The sequence below is a fragment of the Aythya fuligula genome, unplaced genomic scaffold (genome assembly GCF_009819795.1).
Source record: "Aythya fuligula isolate bAytFul2 unplaced genomic scaffold, bAytFul2.pri scaffold_46_arrow_ctg1, whole genome shotgun sequence".
NCBI lineage: Eukaryota > Metazoa > Chordata > Aves > Anseriformes > Anatidae > Aythya > Aythya fuligula.
In genome coordinates, this window is record NW_022473988.1 from 135,640 (window position 1) to 156,086 (window position 20,447).

At 47.2% G+C, this 20,447-nt stretch overlaps 1 protein-coding gene across 1 annotated transcript in view; it reads left to right on the plus strand.

The window, feature by feature from the left end:
- Nucleotides 1-659: 659 nt before the first annotated feature.
- LOC116501576 (olfactory receptor 14A16-like) overlaps nt 660-20,447 on the plus strand; it is a 40,930-nt gene continuing 21,142 nt past the window's right edge. The window contains exon 1 of the mRNA XM_032207176.1: nt 660-737. Coding sequence (XP_032063067.1) covers nt 660-737 — 78 coding nt within the window. The remainder of the gene's footprint in view (nt 738-20,447) is intronic.

Below are 20,447 nucleotides of genomic sequence, written 5' to 3' on the forward strand. Positions count from 1 at the left end.
GTGAAGCATGATCTGACTCTGCTGGTGTCTGTCGTGCTTTCGTCCGTGCTTCGCAACAAATGGCACCCGAACAGGCTGAGACCTGAACTGGACCTGAACAGGACATCGCAGCGGGAGACCTGAACAGGGCCTGAACAGGACATCGCAGCGGGACAGACATCGCACCGGAGCAGGACATCGCAGCACCGGAGCAGACATCGCAGCCGAGCACGGACATCGCAGCGGCGCCGGGGCGAACATCGCAGCGCAGCGGGACACCAGCGCAGCGGGACACCAGCGGCGCCGGCACATCTGAACGCAGGTAGAGCAGGAGACCAGCGGCGTTGGGACCAGCGGCGCCGGGCGCCGGGACATCGGCGCGGCGCCGGGACCAGTGCCGCCGGGGACCAGCGGCGCCGCGACATCACAGCGCCGAGACTGAGACATCGGAGCGGCGCGGGACATCGGAGTGGACATCGGAGCGGACATCGGACCGGCGCTGCACCTGACCAGACACCGAGCCGCAAACACTGTACAAAGGACTCACGGTAAGACACGGGGAAAGGAAACCGTGGGGAGCGTGGGAAAAGATCCGCGGGGAAGCGCGGGAAACGGAACCGCGCAGGGACGCGGGAAAAGGAGCCGCGGAAAACGCGGGACATTGAAATAATCGCGGTGCGATGCGGGACATCCGAGATGGAGTTGCTACGGGAGACCAGAGGCGTCAGTGGACAACGGTAGTCGACTCTCACCGTGTGGCGAGTCGGCACAGAGCAGAGGGACGGACATCAGGACCCTGCATCCTGTCTGACGTAACCATGGAGGCAGCAGCGGCTGTGCTGCTTCTCTCCAGCATTCCTTTTCTAAGAGGTTTACCTTGCAATGCAAAAAAGACTATTCGTCCCCAGATCGGTGTTATAACTATGTTTCTGGATAACATTCCGTGGGGTTGCCACATTCTACAGACTATTAATGACGAATTAGCTCTATTGCGGGGCAGGAGTGCAGAGACGCAGATTACCCTGCCAAATGACCACCGGCAGGCTGTTTCACAAACAGCTTCTAAGGTTGCAGCCGGCACTGCCTGCAGCCGTATAGCAGACGTTACACTCTCTTTCCTAACTAGTAATCATGTGTCTCATCCATTTGTGGTGAATGGTCAGTGGCAAAAAGAAAAGGGGGAGAGTAAGGGGCGACAAAGACAGAAACGGAACCAGGAGGATGCCACTGACACTAACAGCAGGGGTAATAGGAGTAGTATAAGTGACACAGGTGTGGGGTGGTGGCGGGCGCTGCCGCGCTGCGGGGCGCTCTGCCTGCTGCTCGCCCTCGCCGGCCTGTGCACTGCTGCCGACAGTGCTAGAACAAAATGTGAAGACTGCTCAGATGGCAGTGATGACAGTGCTTGTGTGAAGAACATGTGTGCTGAATCTGACTTTGTGTGCAACAGTGGTCAGTGTGCGCCAAACAGACGGCAGTGTGATGGGGATCTGGACTGTGAAGATGGGTCTGACGAAAGTGCTGAGCTGTGTCATATGAGAGCATGCCGGGTAACTGAAATCAGCTGTGGTCCTCAGTCAACCCAGTGTATCCCAGTGTCCTGGAAAGGTGATGGTGAAAAAGACTGTGACAGAGATCCTGATTGCAAGGATGGAAGTGATGAAATTAACTGCCTTTCTCAGACCTGCAGGCCAGACCAGTTCAGATGTGAAGATGGGAACTTTGTCCATGGGAGTAGGCAGTGCAGTGGTGTGAGAGACTGTCTGGATGGCACTGATGAAGCAAACTGTAACAATGTTATTCAGTGCTCTGGACCTGGCAAATTCAAGTGCAGAAGTGGAGAATGCATAGATATCAATAAAGTGTGTAACCAGCAGAGAGACTGCAAGGACTGGGGTGATGAGCCCCTGAAGGAATGCATCATAAATGAATGTGACTGTCCAGCTGGGTTTGAGTTTGTAGACAAGAGAAACTGTGGAGACATTGATGAATGCCAAAACCCTGGTAGCTGTAGTCAAATCTGTATCAACCTGAAAGGTGGCTACAAATGTGAATGTAGCCATGGCTATCAGATGGATCCTGCTACAGGAACCTGGAAAGGGCCATACGGGTACAGAAATACAAATAACACCTGTGATTACAATGACACTGCTAAGCAGGGTTTAGGGGTTTATAGCATGGAGACAAGCGGTAACAACTACAGTGTTTGGAACAATTGTACAGCTTTGGCCTTACCTCCTGATGCTTTTCTGATTTGTGGTGATAGGGCCTGGCAAGGTATTGCTGCAAATGCTATCAGATGTCCATGTTACTTAGATAAACTCATTGTATTTGCTCCTAGCTTGTTACAGTTGCGTGAGATCACCAGACATAAATGGGCATTGCTTGCACCGGATTGCAATGATAATGTTGAATTGTGTGGGGTTGCAGCTAGAGCGGCATTGGCAATTTTAGTGCCTGGAGTGGCATCTGCAGCCGCACGTAACAACTGCTTGGCTGTGGGGATCGGCTGTGGTGTGGACGCCCCTAGGTGCACCCTGAACGTTTTGTTCGGAGGGGACTCCACTCTCAGCTGCTCACCGCAGGAGCAGACAAAGATCTCCTGAAGCTGCAGACAAACAGTATGTTTTCAGCTGCTGGAGGGATACTAACTGGAGTGTTAATAATTGTGTGTGTTATTCTTAAATGTCCAGGTATTTTGTGTTGAAAGTATTTGTGTAAGGGTAAGGTTTTAAAACAAAGTGTTGCAAGTCATTTCACGAGGAACACAATGAGAGAAAATACTTGTTTGTTTGCTTATCATTCTAAATTATGTTCTTGTGGTATGATTGAGAGTGAGATGTGCCAGAGGCCTCTGGGTGTGCGATTGTGCTCTGTATGTGTGATTGTGCTGTGTACTGTGTGAATGAGAGCGCGCTTTTGCCACAGTGCAGGTTATTGCCATAGTGCAGGTTTGCCACAGTGCAGGTTATTGCCTTAGTGCAGGTTTGCCACAGTGCAGGTTATTGCCTTAGTGCAGGTTATTGCCATAGTGCAGGATTCCGGAATATGGCCCTAGTACAGGTTTTCGTTGCCATAGTGCAGGATTCCGGAATATAGCCATAGTTCAGGTTATTGTTGCCATAGTGCAGGATTCCGGAATATAACCATAGTACAGGTTATTGTTGCCATAGTGCAGGATTCTGGAATATAGCCTTAGTACAGGTTATTGTTGCCACAGTGCAGGATCCCGGGATATAACCATAGGGCAGGCTAAAAGCATAGGAAATTGGTGCCGGCAAAAATCAGAAGAAATGGATTTATTACAGCGCTGTTAGAAAAACGGGGAGTCAATTGTAAGCAACTAGCAGGGCTAGTTGTGATCGGTTGAGCAAAATCAAGTTTCACTAGTACGGAGTCATTGTTTGAAGTAGCCACTTGGAGAAATTTAAGGGAATGTACTGTTTAGACCTTTTCAACTCACAAATTCATTACTTTCCTGAAAGAGCACATGAGAAAGAGTCAATATGGTATCAATCCTTTTAATCAATAGTTCACTGATTTGTTTGAAACAATGCACAGATGGTTACTGGGATTAGTCAAAGGGGGATTAGGTTTAAGTGTGTCACTATTAAATTGTGTTACTTTCTATTAGATTGTGTTACCATTAAATGCTTACAGTAATTATAGTATTATTAGGGTTAAGTTATATAGTTGTGTTATATTGTATATTTGACACCTACTGTAAAACCAAGTACTGCCTGTACTAAAAGAAAACGGGGGAATTGTTGGGAATTGGCATAATTGTTCGATCTAAGCTTGCTTTAAGCAACCAGGGTAGGCCTTAGAAATCTCAGGGCCTGCTGTAGCTGAGCAAACCAGGCTGCCAGAGTAACTGTGAGAAGCTCCCACGGCAATGACTCCCACATCACCCAATTAAGGAACTCAGAAAATATTGTTATCAGCAGCTGGCCTCAAGGACTAGGCCTACATGGCCGTAAAGCACAAAGGGGGTTGTTTTCCTAACTTCTAATCAAAAGGGGGGTTCTTTTCTTGCAGGTGGTGTTATTTTCTTAACGGTTTGTCTGAGTGCTTTTGACCAATAATCTTGTGTGAAACACTGTCCACCCCTGTAAAATTCACTATAAAAGTTGGACTATTCGGGCAATAAAATGGTGAAGCATGATCTGACTCTGCTGGTGTCTGTCGTGCTTTCGTCCGTGCTTCGCAACATTCCAGTGCCTCACTACCCTCTGAGTGAAGAATTTCTTTCTAATGTCTAGTCTAAATTTATCCTCTTTTAGTTTAAGACCATTCCATCTTGTCCTATCATTATCTGCCCGAGTAAAGAGTCCTTCTCCATCTTTTTTGTAAGACCCCTTTAAGTACTGAAATGCCATGATAAGGTCTACCTGGAGCCTTCTCTTCTACAGGCTAAACAGCCCCAGCTCTCTGTCCTAGTTCAGATCAGAGCCAGTTCCTCCATCTCGAAAAGGGACCTGATGGCTGCTGGTCAAAGCTGAGCCAATGAGGGACACTAGTTGTGCATCTTTGATAACATTTTTTAGAAAGCATAAAAAATGTTTGTGCATCTGCAGCTGGCAGAGGAGTGAAAAAATGTGAGAGAAGCAATGTGAGAGAACACACCAAAGCTGGGCATTGAGTTTGGGAGTAATTTTGGAGTCCTGGCACAGTGGAAGCTTCCTGTACTGTTATTGCTTTATGTGCATTCCCCTCTGCAGGACAACCAAACCCCACTGCCCCTCCTGTGGCTCTGTGGGACCTCTCTGCAGTCACCTCTCTGGGACCTCTCTGCAGGTAAGGAAATGTTCCCCCAGCACAGCCCCCTGCCAGCCCTCACTGCCCCAGCCCCCACTGCCCTTCTGCTTTAGCAGCCTCCCCTCTTCATCCAGCCCTGCTCCAGCCCCAGCATGTCCCTCACAGGGGTTCACAGACAGCCCTGCCTTGGGGCTTGCTGGGTCTGGACCAGGCTGGGCTGGCTGTTCCCCCAGTACAGGCCCTGAGCCCAGCAGGAGGATGGAGGTGCTCACGTTTCAGTGATCAGCCATCCCCAAACCGTGGTGGAAGGCTTGTGCTGGGAACTACTGGCATGAGGGGCTGGGCCTGGTGGTAATTTTCCTGGGCAGTTTCTCCTTTTTTCCTGCTACAAGAAGCAGAACAAATCATGTCTGACCAATCTGGTGGCCTTCTATAATGGAGTGATTGCATCAGCTGACAAGGGAAGATGGCACCTAGCTGGACTTCTGTGAGGCCTTTGACAGAGTCCTTCATGACATCCTGATCTGCAAGTTGGCGAGTGGTGGGTTTGAAGGGTGGAGCATTCAGTGGGTAATGAATTGGCTTGAAGGCTGTGCTCAGAAGTGTTGGTCAATGGCTCCATGCCTAGGTGGAGGCCAGTGGCGAGTGGTGTTCCTCAAGGGTCTGTCTTGAGACTGGTGCTGTTTAGTATTAATATCAATGACACAGACAGTGGGATCGAGTGCACCCTCAGCAAGTTTGCAGATGACACTAAGCTGAGTGGTGCAGCGATACACCAGAAGGAAGGGATGCCATCCATGCTTGCCTCTCCAAGGCAATTTCCAGCCCAGATCACCCCTGGACCACTATGGATAAAGGTCTCCAGCACCTGTGGGAATTAGCTGTGCTGGAGATGGTTATAGTGATTTGGACAATGCCCAGACACCTAGAGATCCTGATGAAGTCCAGTGCACAGCGTAAATTTGTGCGGAGTGCACCATCATCACATGCCAATACACTGGCAGTAATTAATTGGGATGAGGGGATGGGACCAAGAATGTATACTCTGTCCTGCCAGCTTCAAAAATATGAAGACAATCTCTCTGTTCCACTATGGGCCTGTGTCTTGGCTGTGGAGAAACTGTCCCAAAGGCTTCACGACCTTGCAAGACAAGCATATCCCTTGTCATCCAGATAGAGTGATATTTCAGCCACTAAGAATCAGTGTTTTCCTGCTCGAGGGAGAGAGTACCCAAGACGCATACCATGTGGCACCTTGTTGTTTTATCTGCATAACTATGGGGAAGATAGGAGGAAGTGGGATGGTAAACCTACTTCAACCCTAGCTGCTCAAGTACGTGAGCTGCAAGGAAATACAGCAGCAAGGAGAGGGTCTCCTAGGAAAAATACTGCTTTGGTTTCTGTTGGGTAGTTCCCCAGAGGCAGTAGAAGGGCTGATGTTATTCTTGACCCTGATGAAGAGACCTCTGCTTCTCATTTGCAAGAATTTAGTGGCAGACACTCCAGCCAGGACTGGAGAGGCCCTGCCTCTGGCCAGGTAGAGGAGAGGGATAGCCAGATTTATTGGACTGTGTGGATCCAATGGCCTGGCACATTGGAACCACAGTGTACCTTAATGTCATCAGGCTACCAAGGGACAGAACTCATCTTTATCTCTGGAGTGACAAGGGGATCCCAACAACTAACTGTATTGGAAGCTGAAGTGAGTTTAACTGGGAATGAGTGGCTAAAGCATCCCATTGTGACTGGCCCAGAGGCTCCATGCATCCTTGGCATAGACTACCTCAAGAGAGAGTACTTCAAGGATCCAAAAGGGTACCAGTGAGCTTTTGGCATAGCTGCTTTGAGCACAGAGAAGATTAGACAGTTGTCTACCCTGCCTGGCCTTTCAGAAGACCCTTCTGTTGTAGGATTGTTGAAGGTTGAAGAACACTAGGTAGCAGTCATTACCACAATGGTGATGAGCAAGACTTGCTCACCCTTTAATAGTCCTATATGGCCAGTGCGAAAGTCTAATGGAGAGTGGAGGCTAACGGTGGACTATCGCAGCCTGAACAAAGTCACGCCACCACTGAGTGCTGCAGTGCCAAACATGCTAGAACTTCAGTACAAACTAGAATCAAAGGCAGACAAGTGGTATGCCACAATTGATATCGCTAATGCATTTTTCTCCATCTCTTTGGCAGCAGCATGCTGACTGCACTTTGCTTTCACTTGGAGGAGTGTCCAATACACCTGGAATTGACAGCCCTGGGGTGGAAACGCAGCCCTACCTTTGGCCAAGGACTGATCCAGTCTGCACTGGAACATGGGGGAGCTCCCGAACACCTGCAGTACATTGATGATATCCTCGTGTGGGGCAACACAGCAGAAGAATTTGTTGAGAAAGGGAAGAGAATAATCTAAATTCTCCTGAAGGCTGGTTTTGCCATTAAACAGAGTAAGGTCAAGGGACCTGCACAGGAAATCCAGTTCTTGGGGGTAAAATGGCAGGATGGATGTTGCCTTATTCTGACGGATGTTATCAACAAAATAACGGCTATGTCTCTGCCAACTACCAAAATAGAAATGCAAGCTTTCCTAGGCCTCGTGGGATTCTGGAGGATGCATGTTCCAGGCTACAGTCAGCTTGTGAGTCCTCTATATGGAGTGACTCAAAAAAGTGGGGTCACTCACGTGGGCCTCAGATGGGTGGGGCCCCAAGCAACAACAGGCCTTTGAACAAATCAAACAAGAAATAGCCCATTCAGTAGCCCTTCGGCCTGTCTGTACTGGACCAGCTGTGCAAAACATACGTTACATTGCAGCTGGGGAGCATGGGCTCACCTGGAGCCTCTGGAAGAAAACCCCAGGAGAAACTCAAGGCCGATCTCTGGGTTTGTGGAGCCGGGGCTATCGAGGATCAGAAGCCAATTACACCCCATCTGAAAAGGGGACTACTAACAGCATATGAGGGAGTTCAAGCTGCTTCAGAAGTTGTGGCTGCAGAAGCACAGCTCCTCTTGGCACCACGGCTACCTGTGTTGCATTGCATGTTCAATGGGAAAATTCCCACTACACACCATGCATCTGACTCTACATGGATTAGGTGGGTAGTGTTGTTATAAATTAGACCACACAATTTTCTGGTCTATTGAAATTATTTTATTAATCAAGTAAGCAGACACAAGCAAAACAGCGCTGGGCGGCTGGGGAGTCTCCGCTCCGCCACGGCACGCAACTTCCCCTTTCCAGTGTTGCTGTTTTATAGCATTGAAGTTCCGGCTTGGCGAGACTTGTTGACTTGTCGAGACCTGTCGACTTGTTGACTTGTCGAGACTTGTTCTGAGGCTGCGCAGTCTGTTGTTGGGGGTCGTTATTCTTCCCCCGGTGATCACACGTTGTGCTTGTGTTCAGGTGGGGGCAAAACAAGATGTCTTGCGGTGGATGGGTGGTATCTTACAGAATCTTTGTTTTAACAAGGATGTTTACCCAACCCCCCCTTCCCCATTTGTCCCCATGCCGTGAGTCGTGAAACCTTATCTCCTCAGTAGATTCTTTAAATTCTCAAGGACAATGAACAACCCCCCTACTAATTTATCACAATCCCTCCTTTTTCTTTTTCTAACATATTTTGTTCATTGAATTTTTGCAATATTTGTTTGCTGATGTCGTGGTTCTGCTAGAGTGGGCAGCCGAGCTCCACCACAGCCGCTCTCTCACTCCCCCTCCTCAAAGAGGAATGGGGAGAAAATATGTGAAAAGGGCTCAAGGGTTGAGATAAGGATGAGAAAATCATGCAATAATTATTGTAACGGGAAAAACAGACTCGGCATAAGGAGATAGTAAGATTTATTGCCTATTACGAACAAGCGAGAGAAGTGAGAAAACAAAGGAAAAAGCAAACCAAAAGCACCTTCCCCCCCATCCACCCTCTTCCACCTCCTCCCCCCGAGCGGTGCAGGGGAACGGGGGAATTGTTGCCTTCAGGGGGCAGTGGCGACCTGGTTCAGGAACGGCACGGCGACCAACCCCAGGCCGCTCGGTCCATCGGCTCACAGACACCAATGTGGTGGATGGCAAATGGCGTTTATTGTCGAGTCACATGGCATTATATACCCGAGGCCCATAGCGTCACTTCCGCTTGCTTACATCACAGACCAAACGCTACTGTCCGTCAAGGGACGGGCTCCACCTTTCCGTACAGCACGACATCTTCCGGCCGCCAGACCCTAATTACCCACAGGGAATAGGGGTTATGGTCAGTCTACAGCACTTCTTCTCTGCCGCTCCTTCTCGGTCACTCTCGTCCCCTGTGCTGTGGGGTCCCACCCATGGGATGCAGTCTTTGATGAACTGATCCAGCGTGGGCTTCCCACAGGCAGCAGCTCTTCCAGAACTGCTCCAGATATGGGTCCGTACCACGGGGTCCATCCCTCAGGAGAAAACTGCTCCAACCTGGCTCCCCTACGGGCAGCAGCTCCTGCCAAGTCACCTGCTCCTGCGTGGGCTCCTCTCCACGGGCTACAGGTCTGGCCCGGAATCTGCTCCGGCAGGGGTCTTCCACAGGCGGCAGCCTCCATCGGTGCAGGGCCACCTGCTCCACCGTGGTCTCCTCCACAGGCTGCAGCGTGGAACCCTGCTCCACCGTGGTACTCCATGGGCTGCAAGGGGACATCCTGCTTCACCATGGTCCTCACCACAGGCCGCAGGGGACTTCTGCTCTGGTGCCTGGAGCACCTCTCCCCCTCCCTCTACACTGACCTTGGCACCTGCAAGGCTGTTCTCTCACTCCCGGCTGCTGTGTGGCGCAGCGTTTTTTCCCTGTCTTAAATATGCTCTCACAGAGGCGCAAAACAACATCGCTTATTGGCTCAGCTCTGGAAAACAATGGGGCCCTTCCCAAACATGGGGCAGCTTCTAGATCTTTCTCACAGAAACCACCCCTATGGCCCTCTGCTACCAAAACCTTGCCATGTAAACCCACTACAGCCGAGCATCAAAGTTTCTGTGTCGTCCTCCTCCTGCTCAAGAGATTCACACGCACAAGCATAAGACGAGCAGCTTCTAATCGGCTTTTCACAATTGCGATTACTCGATTGAACATACATGGTCTAAAATTCAGTGCTAATATAAGTAACAACAAGGGCCCCGCTATGGTTGATAGCAGGGTAGTATCCAAGGTGAGTAATTAAACCAGGATTCGTACCAATTCTAGTGGGCTTCATTTTCTCTTTTTCATTTTTCTAACCCTTCCCGTAATTTGGTCATTGTGTCTCTCACTACTCCAGTATGATCAGCATATACACAACATTCCTCTCGTAAGGCTGCACATAGTCCTCCTTGTTGCAGGAAGATCAGATCCAATCCCCTACGATTTTGAAGCACCACTTCAGATAGGGATCTAACAGATTTTTCTAAAGCCGATATGGATTGTTCAATGCGGGCCAAATCCTCATCTACAGCAATGCGTAGAGAGGTAAATTCCTGACTTTGTTTTACCAGGGAGGCAATTCCAGTTCCTGCTCCTGCAGCCCCGAGAGCCATTAGTGTGGCTAAGGTGACAGCCGTAATAGGTTCCCTTCTTTGTAAATGATATTCTGCTACAGTATGTTGGGTGTACATATACTCTTCAGTGTGGTATAGAATCCTTGGTATAATGACCACCTGTACACAAAAATCATGAGATGTGCTAAACAATTTTAAAGATAGGCAAGGAGTGACTTCCAACGATGAACATACCCACCTAGTGTTATTTGCAGGAATTAACCATTTGTTTGTTTGGTCCATTTTTTCAGTGGCATGGCACAGATCATTTTTATCTCTTGGAACTGTGCTGATACATTTACTTTTTCCCATAACTTGAGACAAAGTTATCCCGATTTCCTGACCCCAACTGCACTTGGAAGGATTTGACTCATTTGAATAATCAGACCTCCCCTTATCTCCTATAGCTTCATAATATGGAGGCTTAACACTTACACATAGCCAGCACCCTTCAGTTATCTCAGGATTAGTTTGATTTAGTATCTGGAAACTAGCATTTATAACTTTCCACATACTACTCTCGGGTACAACCCCTTTCTTTTTTCACAATGCTTGGAAGCAGTGTGGGAAAGGATAACTCTGTCGACTTATTAGAAAACACTGTAGTAGGTTGGGCAGTCCCAGGTATCTTTACAGTCTGGACAACCAAAACTTCCCCTATTAACTCTTTATTAGGCCTGACTACCTTGGAAGTCTCGGGTTTTTCCTTCTTTATTAGTATGAGAGTCCTCCTCTATCTGTTCCATATTCGTAAAATCTGACATTTTTCCTAGTACCCAGCTAGTATCGTCCGAGTTTGTTATATTTATATATATAGAACCTTGCAAATTTCTTTATTTCCATGGAAGGTTCCTGTATACCCTATACCATGCCCTCGCCACCTGTAACAGGGATCCAATTGTCGGTTACAACCTTGAAGCCCATATCCCACTTGTAAAAATTTATCCCGACCAGCCCCGAGTGTCCAGTCTGTAGCAATGGTTTCACACCCCCAGTATGCACAATAATACACGTTCAGGCATTTACAGTACCCCTTTCCCGGCTTAGAACTTGGGCAGAAATAAAATCCCATATATTCCCAGCATTGGGGCCTCGAGATCAGCTGACATAGTGTAGAAGTAAAGCTTGCCCGCCCCCGACGTTATCTGGGTTGCAATAACCTGTTGATCTTCGAATCGACTTAAAGTCCATTTAAAAGGTTGGTGGGTGTGGTGTTGAGTCGCTATGCAGGATGAAATCACTGCGAGAACCCCCGAATACCGATAGGAATGGCTGAGACCCATTTCTTTCCCCACTTATTCATTCCTCTGCCTCACTCATCAGTTGGGTTGCAGCCAACTACGAGGTTTTAGTTCTTCTCGGCAGCAGTAGTGTTCTTCAGGGGAGAGCCTCTACCTTAACCCACGGTACCTATCGAGTTCGTTGCAATGTGAGCTTCAGGTCTTTGTTTCCTGGAGCGATCTCCCACTTCTCTTCACAGATGGGTCCTTTAACACAGCTGGCATGTGTCCATCCTTTCTCCGCAGTCCGGATGACTGTTTCTGTAGTAAGCAAAACAACATAGGGGCCTTCCCCATCGTGGTGTTAAAAAAGTCTCTTTCCAAGTCTTAATTAGAATTGAGGGTGATCAAGTGACAATTCCAAGTCATAGGGCATACCATATAGTATTTCAAAAGGAGAAATTCCTACATCAGTTCTGGGCTGCGTCCATATGTTTAACAGTGCAAGGGGTAAGCATTTTACCCAAGAAGCCTTAGTTTCCAGCATAAGTTTTGTTAGTTGTTTCTTAATTTCACCATTCATTCGCTCTACCTTTCCAGAAGAGGAGGGGTGCCGGGGGCTGTGAAAATCCCACTCAATCTCTAAGGCCTGCTTTAATCCTTGCAGTAAAGCTTTACACCCATTCAGTCACGTGGTCAATTAGGACAAACAAGTAACTCAGTAAAGTCTACCTGTATACTTTGGAAAGGTGAAAGCCCTGGTTTCCGTCCCCCTCTAGATTGGTTACAGAAGACCATTTTATTTACCCTTTGACATATAGTACATCCTCTGCATGTGTGCTTCCCTAAAGTGTATATTCCTACACAGACATGCTTTCTTAGAACAACATCACACATTGCTTGCACCTCCCAATGACTCTTCTGATGTAAAACAGTTAATATTTGCCTCATTATCACTTTATTCAGCATTTCTCTCCCATCAGGGAGTATCCATTTTCCTTAAAATGATCCACATACTTGTAACATCAATACCTCCTTGAGAGGTTGTAGTTGCTCCAAAATCTTTTTTTTTAGAATTTACCCAAATAGACAGGTGGCCCTATAAACCCCTGAGGTAAAATTGTCCACCTATATTGTTGCTTCCGCCCCCATTTCAGGGTCTTTCCAGTCAGAGGTGAATATACATGTATGTTTGCTCTCAGAGCCAGAGAGCACTCCATTAATAACACTGTTAATCCAGTCTAACAATTTACTAGTTGAATGCCCAATTTAATCATCAAATCCCTTCCCAACAAGTTAGTCTCTGCCTTGGATACATACAATAATTGCCCAGTAATCATTTTATCCCCTGATCTCAGCTTAGTATTCCCCAAAAGTGGCACTGTTATCCCAGTTCCTTCTACCCCCATCACATTTAGGGTTTCATTAGTTAATTTAATCCCTGATACTTTACAAGTCAGTAATGACTTAGCTGTTCCCCAGTGTATTGGGTTTGATGGCAAGGTTCGGTGGGTGTGAGGGGTGTGGGGGTAGGAAACTGCAGTGGCAGCCCCCGTGGAAAAAAACAAAAACAAAAATAAAAACAAAAACAAAAACAAACAAACAAACAAACAAAAAGCAGAAACCAGAAACCTCCCCGTGGTAGATAAGGGACAATTTCATCTGGCCCTAAAGGGGCCCACTGCTGCCCAGAGCCAAGCCATAGCAACACAGTCCGTGCCTCTGTGAGAGCACATCCACGCAAACAAACAAACAAAGAAACAAAAAAAACCCTGCTGCTCAACAGCAGTTGGGAGAGCGAGAAACCCCCCTGCAGACACCAGTCAGTGCAGAAGGAGGGGGAGGAGGCGCTCCAGGCGCTGGAGCTGAAGCCCCCCTGCGGCCGCTGGAGAGGCCCCTGGTGGAGCAGGCTGTTCCCCCACCGTCCCTCTCCCCGATGCTTGGGAAACTGAACAAACACCACAGCAAATATGCAAATATACCAAAACTTCTAGACTGTTACTTAGATAATGCCTACATCACCTTTCCCTGCTCATTCAATTTCAAACAGCTCTGTTAAATACTACATGCCACACCTTTAACACCTTCAGCAACCCTTTTAAAACTTCCTTTATCTTTCTCCAGCCCGTACTTTTCTAACACCAGCACCAAAGGCTCAGTCAGAGTCCAACTTAATTCCATACCTTTTCCCTCCAAGATACTGAAACAACATATCAATCAATATACCATATTTCATCCCATTTTCCTTCTTTCCACAAAAACAACATTGACTGTAACATGGTGTTATAATTAATAGTTCCATTTAGGGGCCACTCTGCTCCATCCTCTAGTTTATAAAGTGGCCACCATTGATTACAATATTTGATAAGAGTTCTTTTACTTTCTGTACCCTCTCACCCTGCTATATCCCTCCAATGTGTTAGTATACATCCTAGAGGGCTTTTCCTTGGGATTTCTTTGCTTTGAACTTTTCCTATTGTAATCTACAGTGGTTAATATTCCACGGTTTTCCTAGAAGCTCTTTACTAGTCAATCCTAATCCCTCCAAAATCCACAATATATAGATACACAAGTAAAATCAGACCACTGTAAATTAACTGCCTGTTGACAATTACACTGAGGACATTTAAACCTGATGAGCCGATGATATGCCTGGGCAAATTTTGTGCCCTTCGACATACACCTCAATGGCAGTTCTTATATTTACATATTTACATATTAACATATGTATAAAAGAATACTTTAACAAAAATGCCCGGGCTTTTATATATACAATATACAGTGTACAGTTATTATTCCAGTTAGAATTATTCCTCAGCAGCTGCAAACATTATGCCAGTTGCCATTAAAGCTCGCTTACCCTCCTCCTGTCCTTTTCTTAAAATCTCGGACATCCCCGGAGTTAATGGGGATGGCCACATATTCCATTCCTGGCTGGGGTCCCCCCATCGCTATTTCTCGTAGGGGATATAATCCCTCCCTTAAAGCAGATTTCTGATTTCTTGCCCTGCTTCTGGTTGCCGGCCACTGTGTTTCATGATCCAATTCCAATTCTCCTGGATTAGCTAATTCAGGGAGTCCATTCAGGACAGGAGCTGTTGGTGTGGGTGGTGGAATATAGGGCGGGGGTGGTGTCGGGACTTCCAAGTCCTTTCTCTTTTTGTCCCGCCCTCCTTTTTCTTTTAGAGGATATAGATGTGTCCTCGTATCTGAATTTATCCAGAGGTGCGCATACTCACTTTCTTCCAGGCTAAAGGGTTCCTTTGAGTTTACATAAATATTTAGGCCTGACAAACCCAATCTTCAAAAGACCCAAATACAGGCCAGTAAAGGTGGTCTCCTTGAATCTGTTTACCACCCCAAACTTCAACACAATAATGTATCATTTTTACTTTATTCCTTTCCTGCCTAAAAGGGGAATCCTCCCAATTTTTAATCATTAATCCTGGGGTAACCTAACATCAGACGTTGCCCCACTCATGGGACCAGAAGGCTTACTCTTCTTCTGTCCCATCTTCCAGAACACCTTCACACACACACGCATGGATCGCTTCCCCCTTTTTGTGGCCCAGTCCCTTGCGGGATGTGGGAACCGCACTACCGAGGGGTCCACTCTCGTTTCGTCTGCAATTGGACATCTCATTTGTTGTGTTCCGGGATACCCAACCCCAACCGAATGGAACACCGGCCTATACTTACCCACCCCGTGGGTCTTCGTTCGGGCTTCGTGCACAAAGGTTGCCTGGGGTTTACCGGTTTTATTTGCTTGTGTCTAATTTTGGGTTCATCAGTGAAGGATTTGAATGAAAGTAGTCCTAGTGAAGGCCGCTGAAATCAGTGGGGCGCACCCTCCGAAGGTCTTTCAATCAGGTTGCCTTCATCCGAGTCATGGCACCAAATTGTTATAAATTAGACCACACAATTTTCTGGTCTATTGAAATTATTTTATTAATCAAGTAAGCAGACACAAGCAAAACAGCGCTGGGCGGCTGGGGAGTCTCCGCTCCGCCACGGCACGCAACTTCCCCTTTCCAGTGTTGCTGTTTTATAGCATTGAAGTTCCGGCTTGGCGAGACTTGTTGACTTGTCGAGACCTGTCGACTTGTTGACTTGTCGAGACTTGTTCTGAGGCTGCGCAGTCTGTTGTTGGGGGTCGTTATTCTTCCCCCGGTGATCACACGTTGTGCTTGTGTTCAGGTGGGGGCAAAACAAGATGTCTTGCGGTGGATGGGTGGTATCTTACAGAATCTTTGTTTTAACAAGGATGTTTACCCAACCCCCCCTTCCCCATTTGTCCCCATGCCGTGAGTCGTGAAACCTTATCTCCTCAGTAGATTCTTTAAATTCTCAAGGACAATGAACAACCCCCCTACTAATTTATCACAATCCCTCCTTTTTCTTTTTCTAACATATTTTGTTCATTGAATTTTTGCAATATTTGTTTGCTGATGTCGTGGTTCTGCTAGAGTGGGCAGCCGAGCTCCACCACAGCCGCTCTCTCACTCCCCCTCCTCAAAGAGGAATGGGGAGAAAATATGTGAAAAGGGCTCAAGGGTTGAGATAAGGATGAGAAAATCATGCAATAATTATTGTAACGGGAAAAACAGACTCGGCATAAGGAGATAGTAAGATTTATTGCCTATTACGAACAAGCGAGAGAAGTGAGAAAACAAAGGAAAAAGCAAACCAAAAGCACCTTCCCCCCCATCCACCCTCTTCCACCTCCTCCCCCCGAGCGGTGCAGGGGAACGGGGGAATTGTTGCCTTCAGGGGGCAGTGGCGACCTGGTTCAGGAACGGCACGGCGACCAACCCCAGGCCGCTCGGTCCATCGGCTCACAGACACCAATGTGGTGGATGGCAAATGGCGTTTATTGTCGAGTCACATGGCATTATATACCCGAGGCCCATAGCGTCACTTCCGCTTGCTTACATCACAGACCAAACGCTACTGTCCGTCAAGGGACGGGCTCCACCTTTCCGTACAGCACGACATCTTCCGGCCGCCAGACCCTAATTACCCACAGGGAATAGGGGTTATGGTCAGTCTACAGCACTTCTTCTCTGCCGCTCCTTCTCGGTCACTCTCGTCCCCTGTGCTGTGGGGTCCCACCCATGGGATGCAGTCTTTGATGAACTGATCCAGCGTGGGCTTCCCACAGGCAGCAGCTCTTCCAGAACTGCTCCAGATATGGGTCCGTACCACGGGGTCCATCCCTCAGGAGAAAACTGCTCCAACCTGGCTCCCCTACGGGCAGCAGCTCCTGCCAAGTCACCTGCTCCTGCGTGGGCTCCTCTCCACGGGCTACAGGTCTGGCCCGGAATCTGCTCCGGCAGGGGTCTTCCACAGGCGGCAGCCTCCATCGGTGCAGGGCCACCTGCTCCACCGTGGTCTCCTCCACAGGCTGCAGCGTGGAACCCTGCTCCACCGTGGTACTCCATGGGCTGCAAGGGGACATCCTGCTTCACCATGGTCCTCACCACAGGCCGCAGGGGACTTCTGCTCTGGTGCCTGGAGCACCTCTCCCCCTCCCTCTACACTGACCTTGGCACCTGCAAGGCTGTTCTCTCACTCCCGGCTGCTGTGTGGCGCAGCGTTTTTTCCCTGTCTTAAATATGCTCTCACAGAGGCGCAAAACAACATCGCTTATTGGCTCAGCTCTGGAAAACAATGGGGCCCTTCCCAAACATGGGGCAGCTTCTAGATCTTTCTCACAGAAACCACCCCTATGGCCCTCTGCTACCAAAACCTTGCCATGTAAACCCACTACAGCCGAGCATCAAAGTTTCTGTGTCGTCCTCCTCCTGCTCAAGAGATTCACACGCACAAGCATAAGACGAGCAGCTTCTAATCGGCTTTTCACAATTGCGATTACTCGATTGAACATACATGGTCTAAAATTCAGTGCTAATATAAGTAACAACAAGGGCCCCGCTATGGTTGATAGCAGGGTAGTATCCAAGGTGAGTAATTAAACCAGGATTCGTACCAATTCTAGTGGGCTTCATTTTCTCTTTTTCATTTTTCTAACCCTTCCCGTAATTTGGTCATTGTGTCTCTCACTACTCCAGTATGATCAGCATATACACAACATTCCTCTCGTAAGGCTGCACATAGTCCTCCTTGTTGCAGGAAGATCAGATCCAATCCCCTACGATTTTGAAGCACCACTTCAGATAGGGATCTAACAGATTTTTCTAAAGCCGATATGGATTGTTCAATGCGGGCCAAATCCTCATCTACAGCAATGCGTAGAGAGGTAAATTCCTGACTTTGTTTTACCAGGGAGGCAATTCCAGTTCCTGCTCCTGCAGCCCCGAGAGCCATTAGTGTGGCTAAGGTGACAGCCGTAATAGGTTCCCTTCTTTGTAAATGATATTCTGCTACAGTATGTTGGGTGTACATATACTCTTCAGTGTGGTATAGAATCCTTGGTATAATGACCACCTGTACACAAAAATCATGAGATGTGCTAAACAATTTTAAAGATAGGCAAGGAGTGACTTCCAACGATGAACATACCCACCTAGTGTTATTTGCAGGAATTAACCATTTGTTTGTTTGGTCCATTTTTTCAGTGGCATGGCACAGATCATTTTTATCTCTTGGAACTGTGCTGATACATTTACTTTTTCCCATAACTTGAGACAAAGTTATCCCGATTTCCTGACCCCAACTGCACTTGGAAGGATTTGACTCATTTGAATAATCAGACCTCCCCTTATCTCCTATAGCTTCATAATATGGAGGCTTAACACTTACACATAGCCAGCACCCTTCAGTTATCTCAGGATTAGTTTGATTTAGTATCTGGAAACTAGCATTTATAACTTTCCACATACTACTCTCGGGTACAACCCCTTTCTTTTTTCACAATGCTTGGAAGCAGTGTGGGAAAGGATAACTCTGTCGACTTATTAGAAAACACTGTAGTAGGTTGGGCAGTCCCAGGTATCTTTACAGTCTGGACAACCAAAACTTCCCCTATTAACTCTTTATTAGGCCTGACTACCTTGGAAGTCTCGGGTTTTTCCTTCTTTATTAGTATGAGAGTCCTCCTCTATCTGTTCCATATTCGTAAAATCTGACATTTTTCCTAGTACCCAGCTAGTATCGTCCGAGTTTGTTATATTTATATATATAGAACCTTGCAAATTTCTTTATTTCCATGGAAGGTTCCTGTATACCCTATACCATGCCCTCGCCACCTGTAACAGGGATCCAATTGTCGGTTACAACCTTGAAGCCCATATCCCACTTGTAAAAATTTATCCCGACCAGCCCCGAGTGTCCAGTCTGTAGCAATGGTTTCACACCCCCAGTATGCACAATAATACACGTTCAGGCATTTACAGTACCCCTTTCCCGGCTTAGAACTTGGGCAGAAATAAAATCCCATATATTCCCAGCATTGGGGCCTCGAGATCAGCTGACATAGTGTAGAAGTAAAGCTTGCCCGCCCCCGACGTTATCTGGGTTGCAATAACCTGTTGATCTTCGAATCGACTTAAAGTCCATTTAAAAGGTTGGTGGGTGTGGTGTTGAGTCGCTATGCAGGATGAAATCACTGCGAGAACCCCCGAATACCGATAGGAATGGCTGAGACCCATTTCTTTCCCCACTTATTCATTCCTCTGCCTCACTCATCAGTTGGGTTGCAGCCAACTACGAGGTTTTAGTTCTTCTCGGCAGCAGTAGTGTTCTTCAGGGGAGAGCCTCTACCTTAACCCACGGTACCTATCGAGTTCGTTGCAATGTGAGCTTCAGGTCTTTGTTTCCTGGAGCGATCTCCCACTTCTCTTCACAGATGGGTCCTTTAACACAGCTGGCATGTGTCCATCCTTTCTCCGCAGTCCGGATGACTGTTTCTGTAGTAAGCAAAACAACATAGGGGCCTTCCCCATCGTGGTGTTAAAAAAGTCTCTTTCCAAGTCTTAATTAGAATTGAGGGTGATCAAGTGACAATTCCAAGTCATAGGGCATACCATATAGTATTTCAAAAGGAGAAATTCCTACATCAGTTCTGGGCTGCGTCCATATGTTTAACAGTGCAAGGGGTAAGCATTTTACCCAAGAAGCCTTAGTTTCCAGCATAAGTTTTGTTAGTTGTTTCTTAATTTCACCATTCATTCGCTCTACCTTTCCAGAAGAGGAGGGGTGCCGGGGGCTGTGAAAATCCCACTCAATCTCTAAGGCCTGCTTTAATCCTTGCAGTAAAGCTTTACACCCATTCAGTCACGTGGTCAATTAGGACAAACAAGTAACTCAGTAAAGTCTACCTGTATACTTTGGAAAGGTGAAAGCCCTGGTTTCCGTCCCCCTCTAGATTGGTTACAGAAGACCATTTTATTTACCCTTTGACATATAGTACATCCTCTGCATGTGTGCTTCCCTAAAGTGTATATTCCTACACAGACATGCTTTCTTAGAACAACATCACACATTGCTTGCACCTCCCAATGACTCTTCTGATGTAAAACAGTTAATATTTGCCTCATTATCACTTTATTCAGCATTTCTCTCCCATCAGGGAGTATCCATTTTCCTTAAAATGATCCACATACTTGTAACATCAATACCTCCTTGAGAGGTTGTAGTTGCTCCAAAATCTTTTTTTTTAGAATTTACCCAAATAGACAGGTGGCCCTATAAACCCCTGAGGTAAAATTGTCCACCTATATTGTTGCTTCCGCCCCCATTTCAGGGTCTTTCCAGTCAGAGGTGAATATACATGTATGTTTGCTCTCAGAGCCAGAGAGCACTCCATTAATAACACTGTTAATCCAGTCTAACAATTTACTAGTTGAATGCCCAATTTAATCATCAAATCCCTTCCCAACAAGTTAGTCTCTGCCTTGGATACATACAATAATTGCCCAGTAATCATTTTATCCCCTGATCTCAGCTTAGTATTCCCCAAAAGTGGCACTGTTATCCCAGTTCCTTCTACCCCCATCACATTTA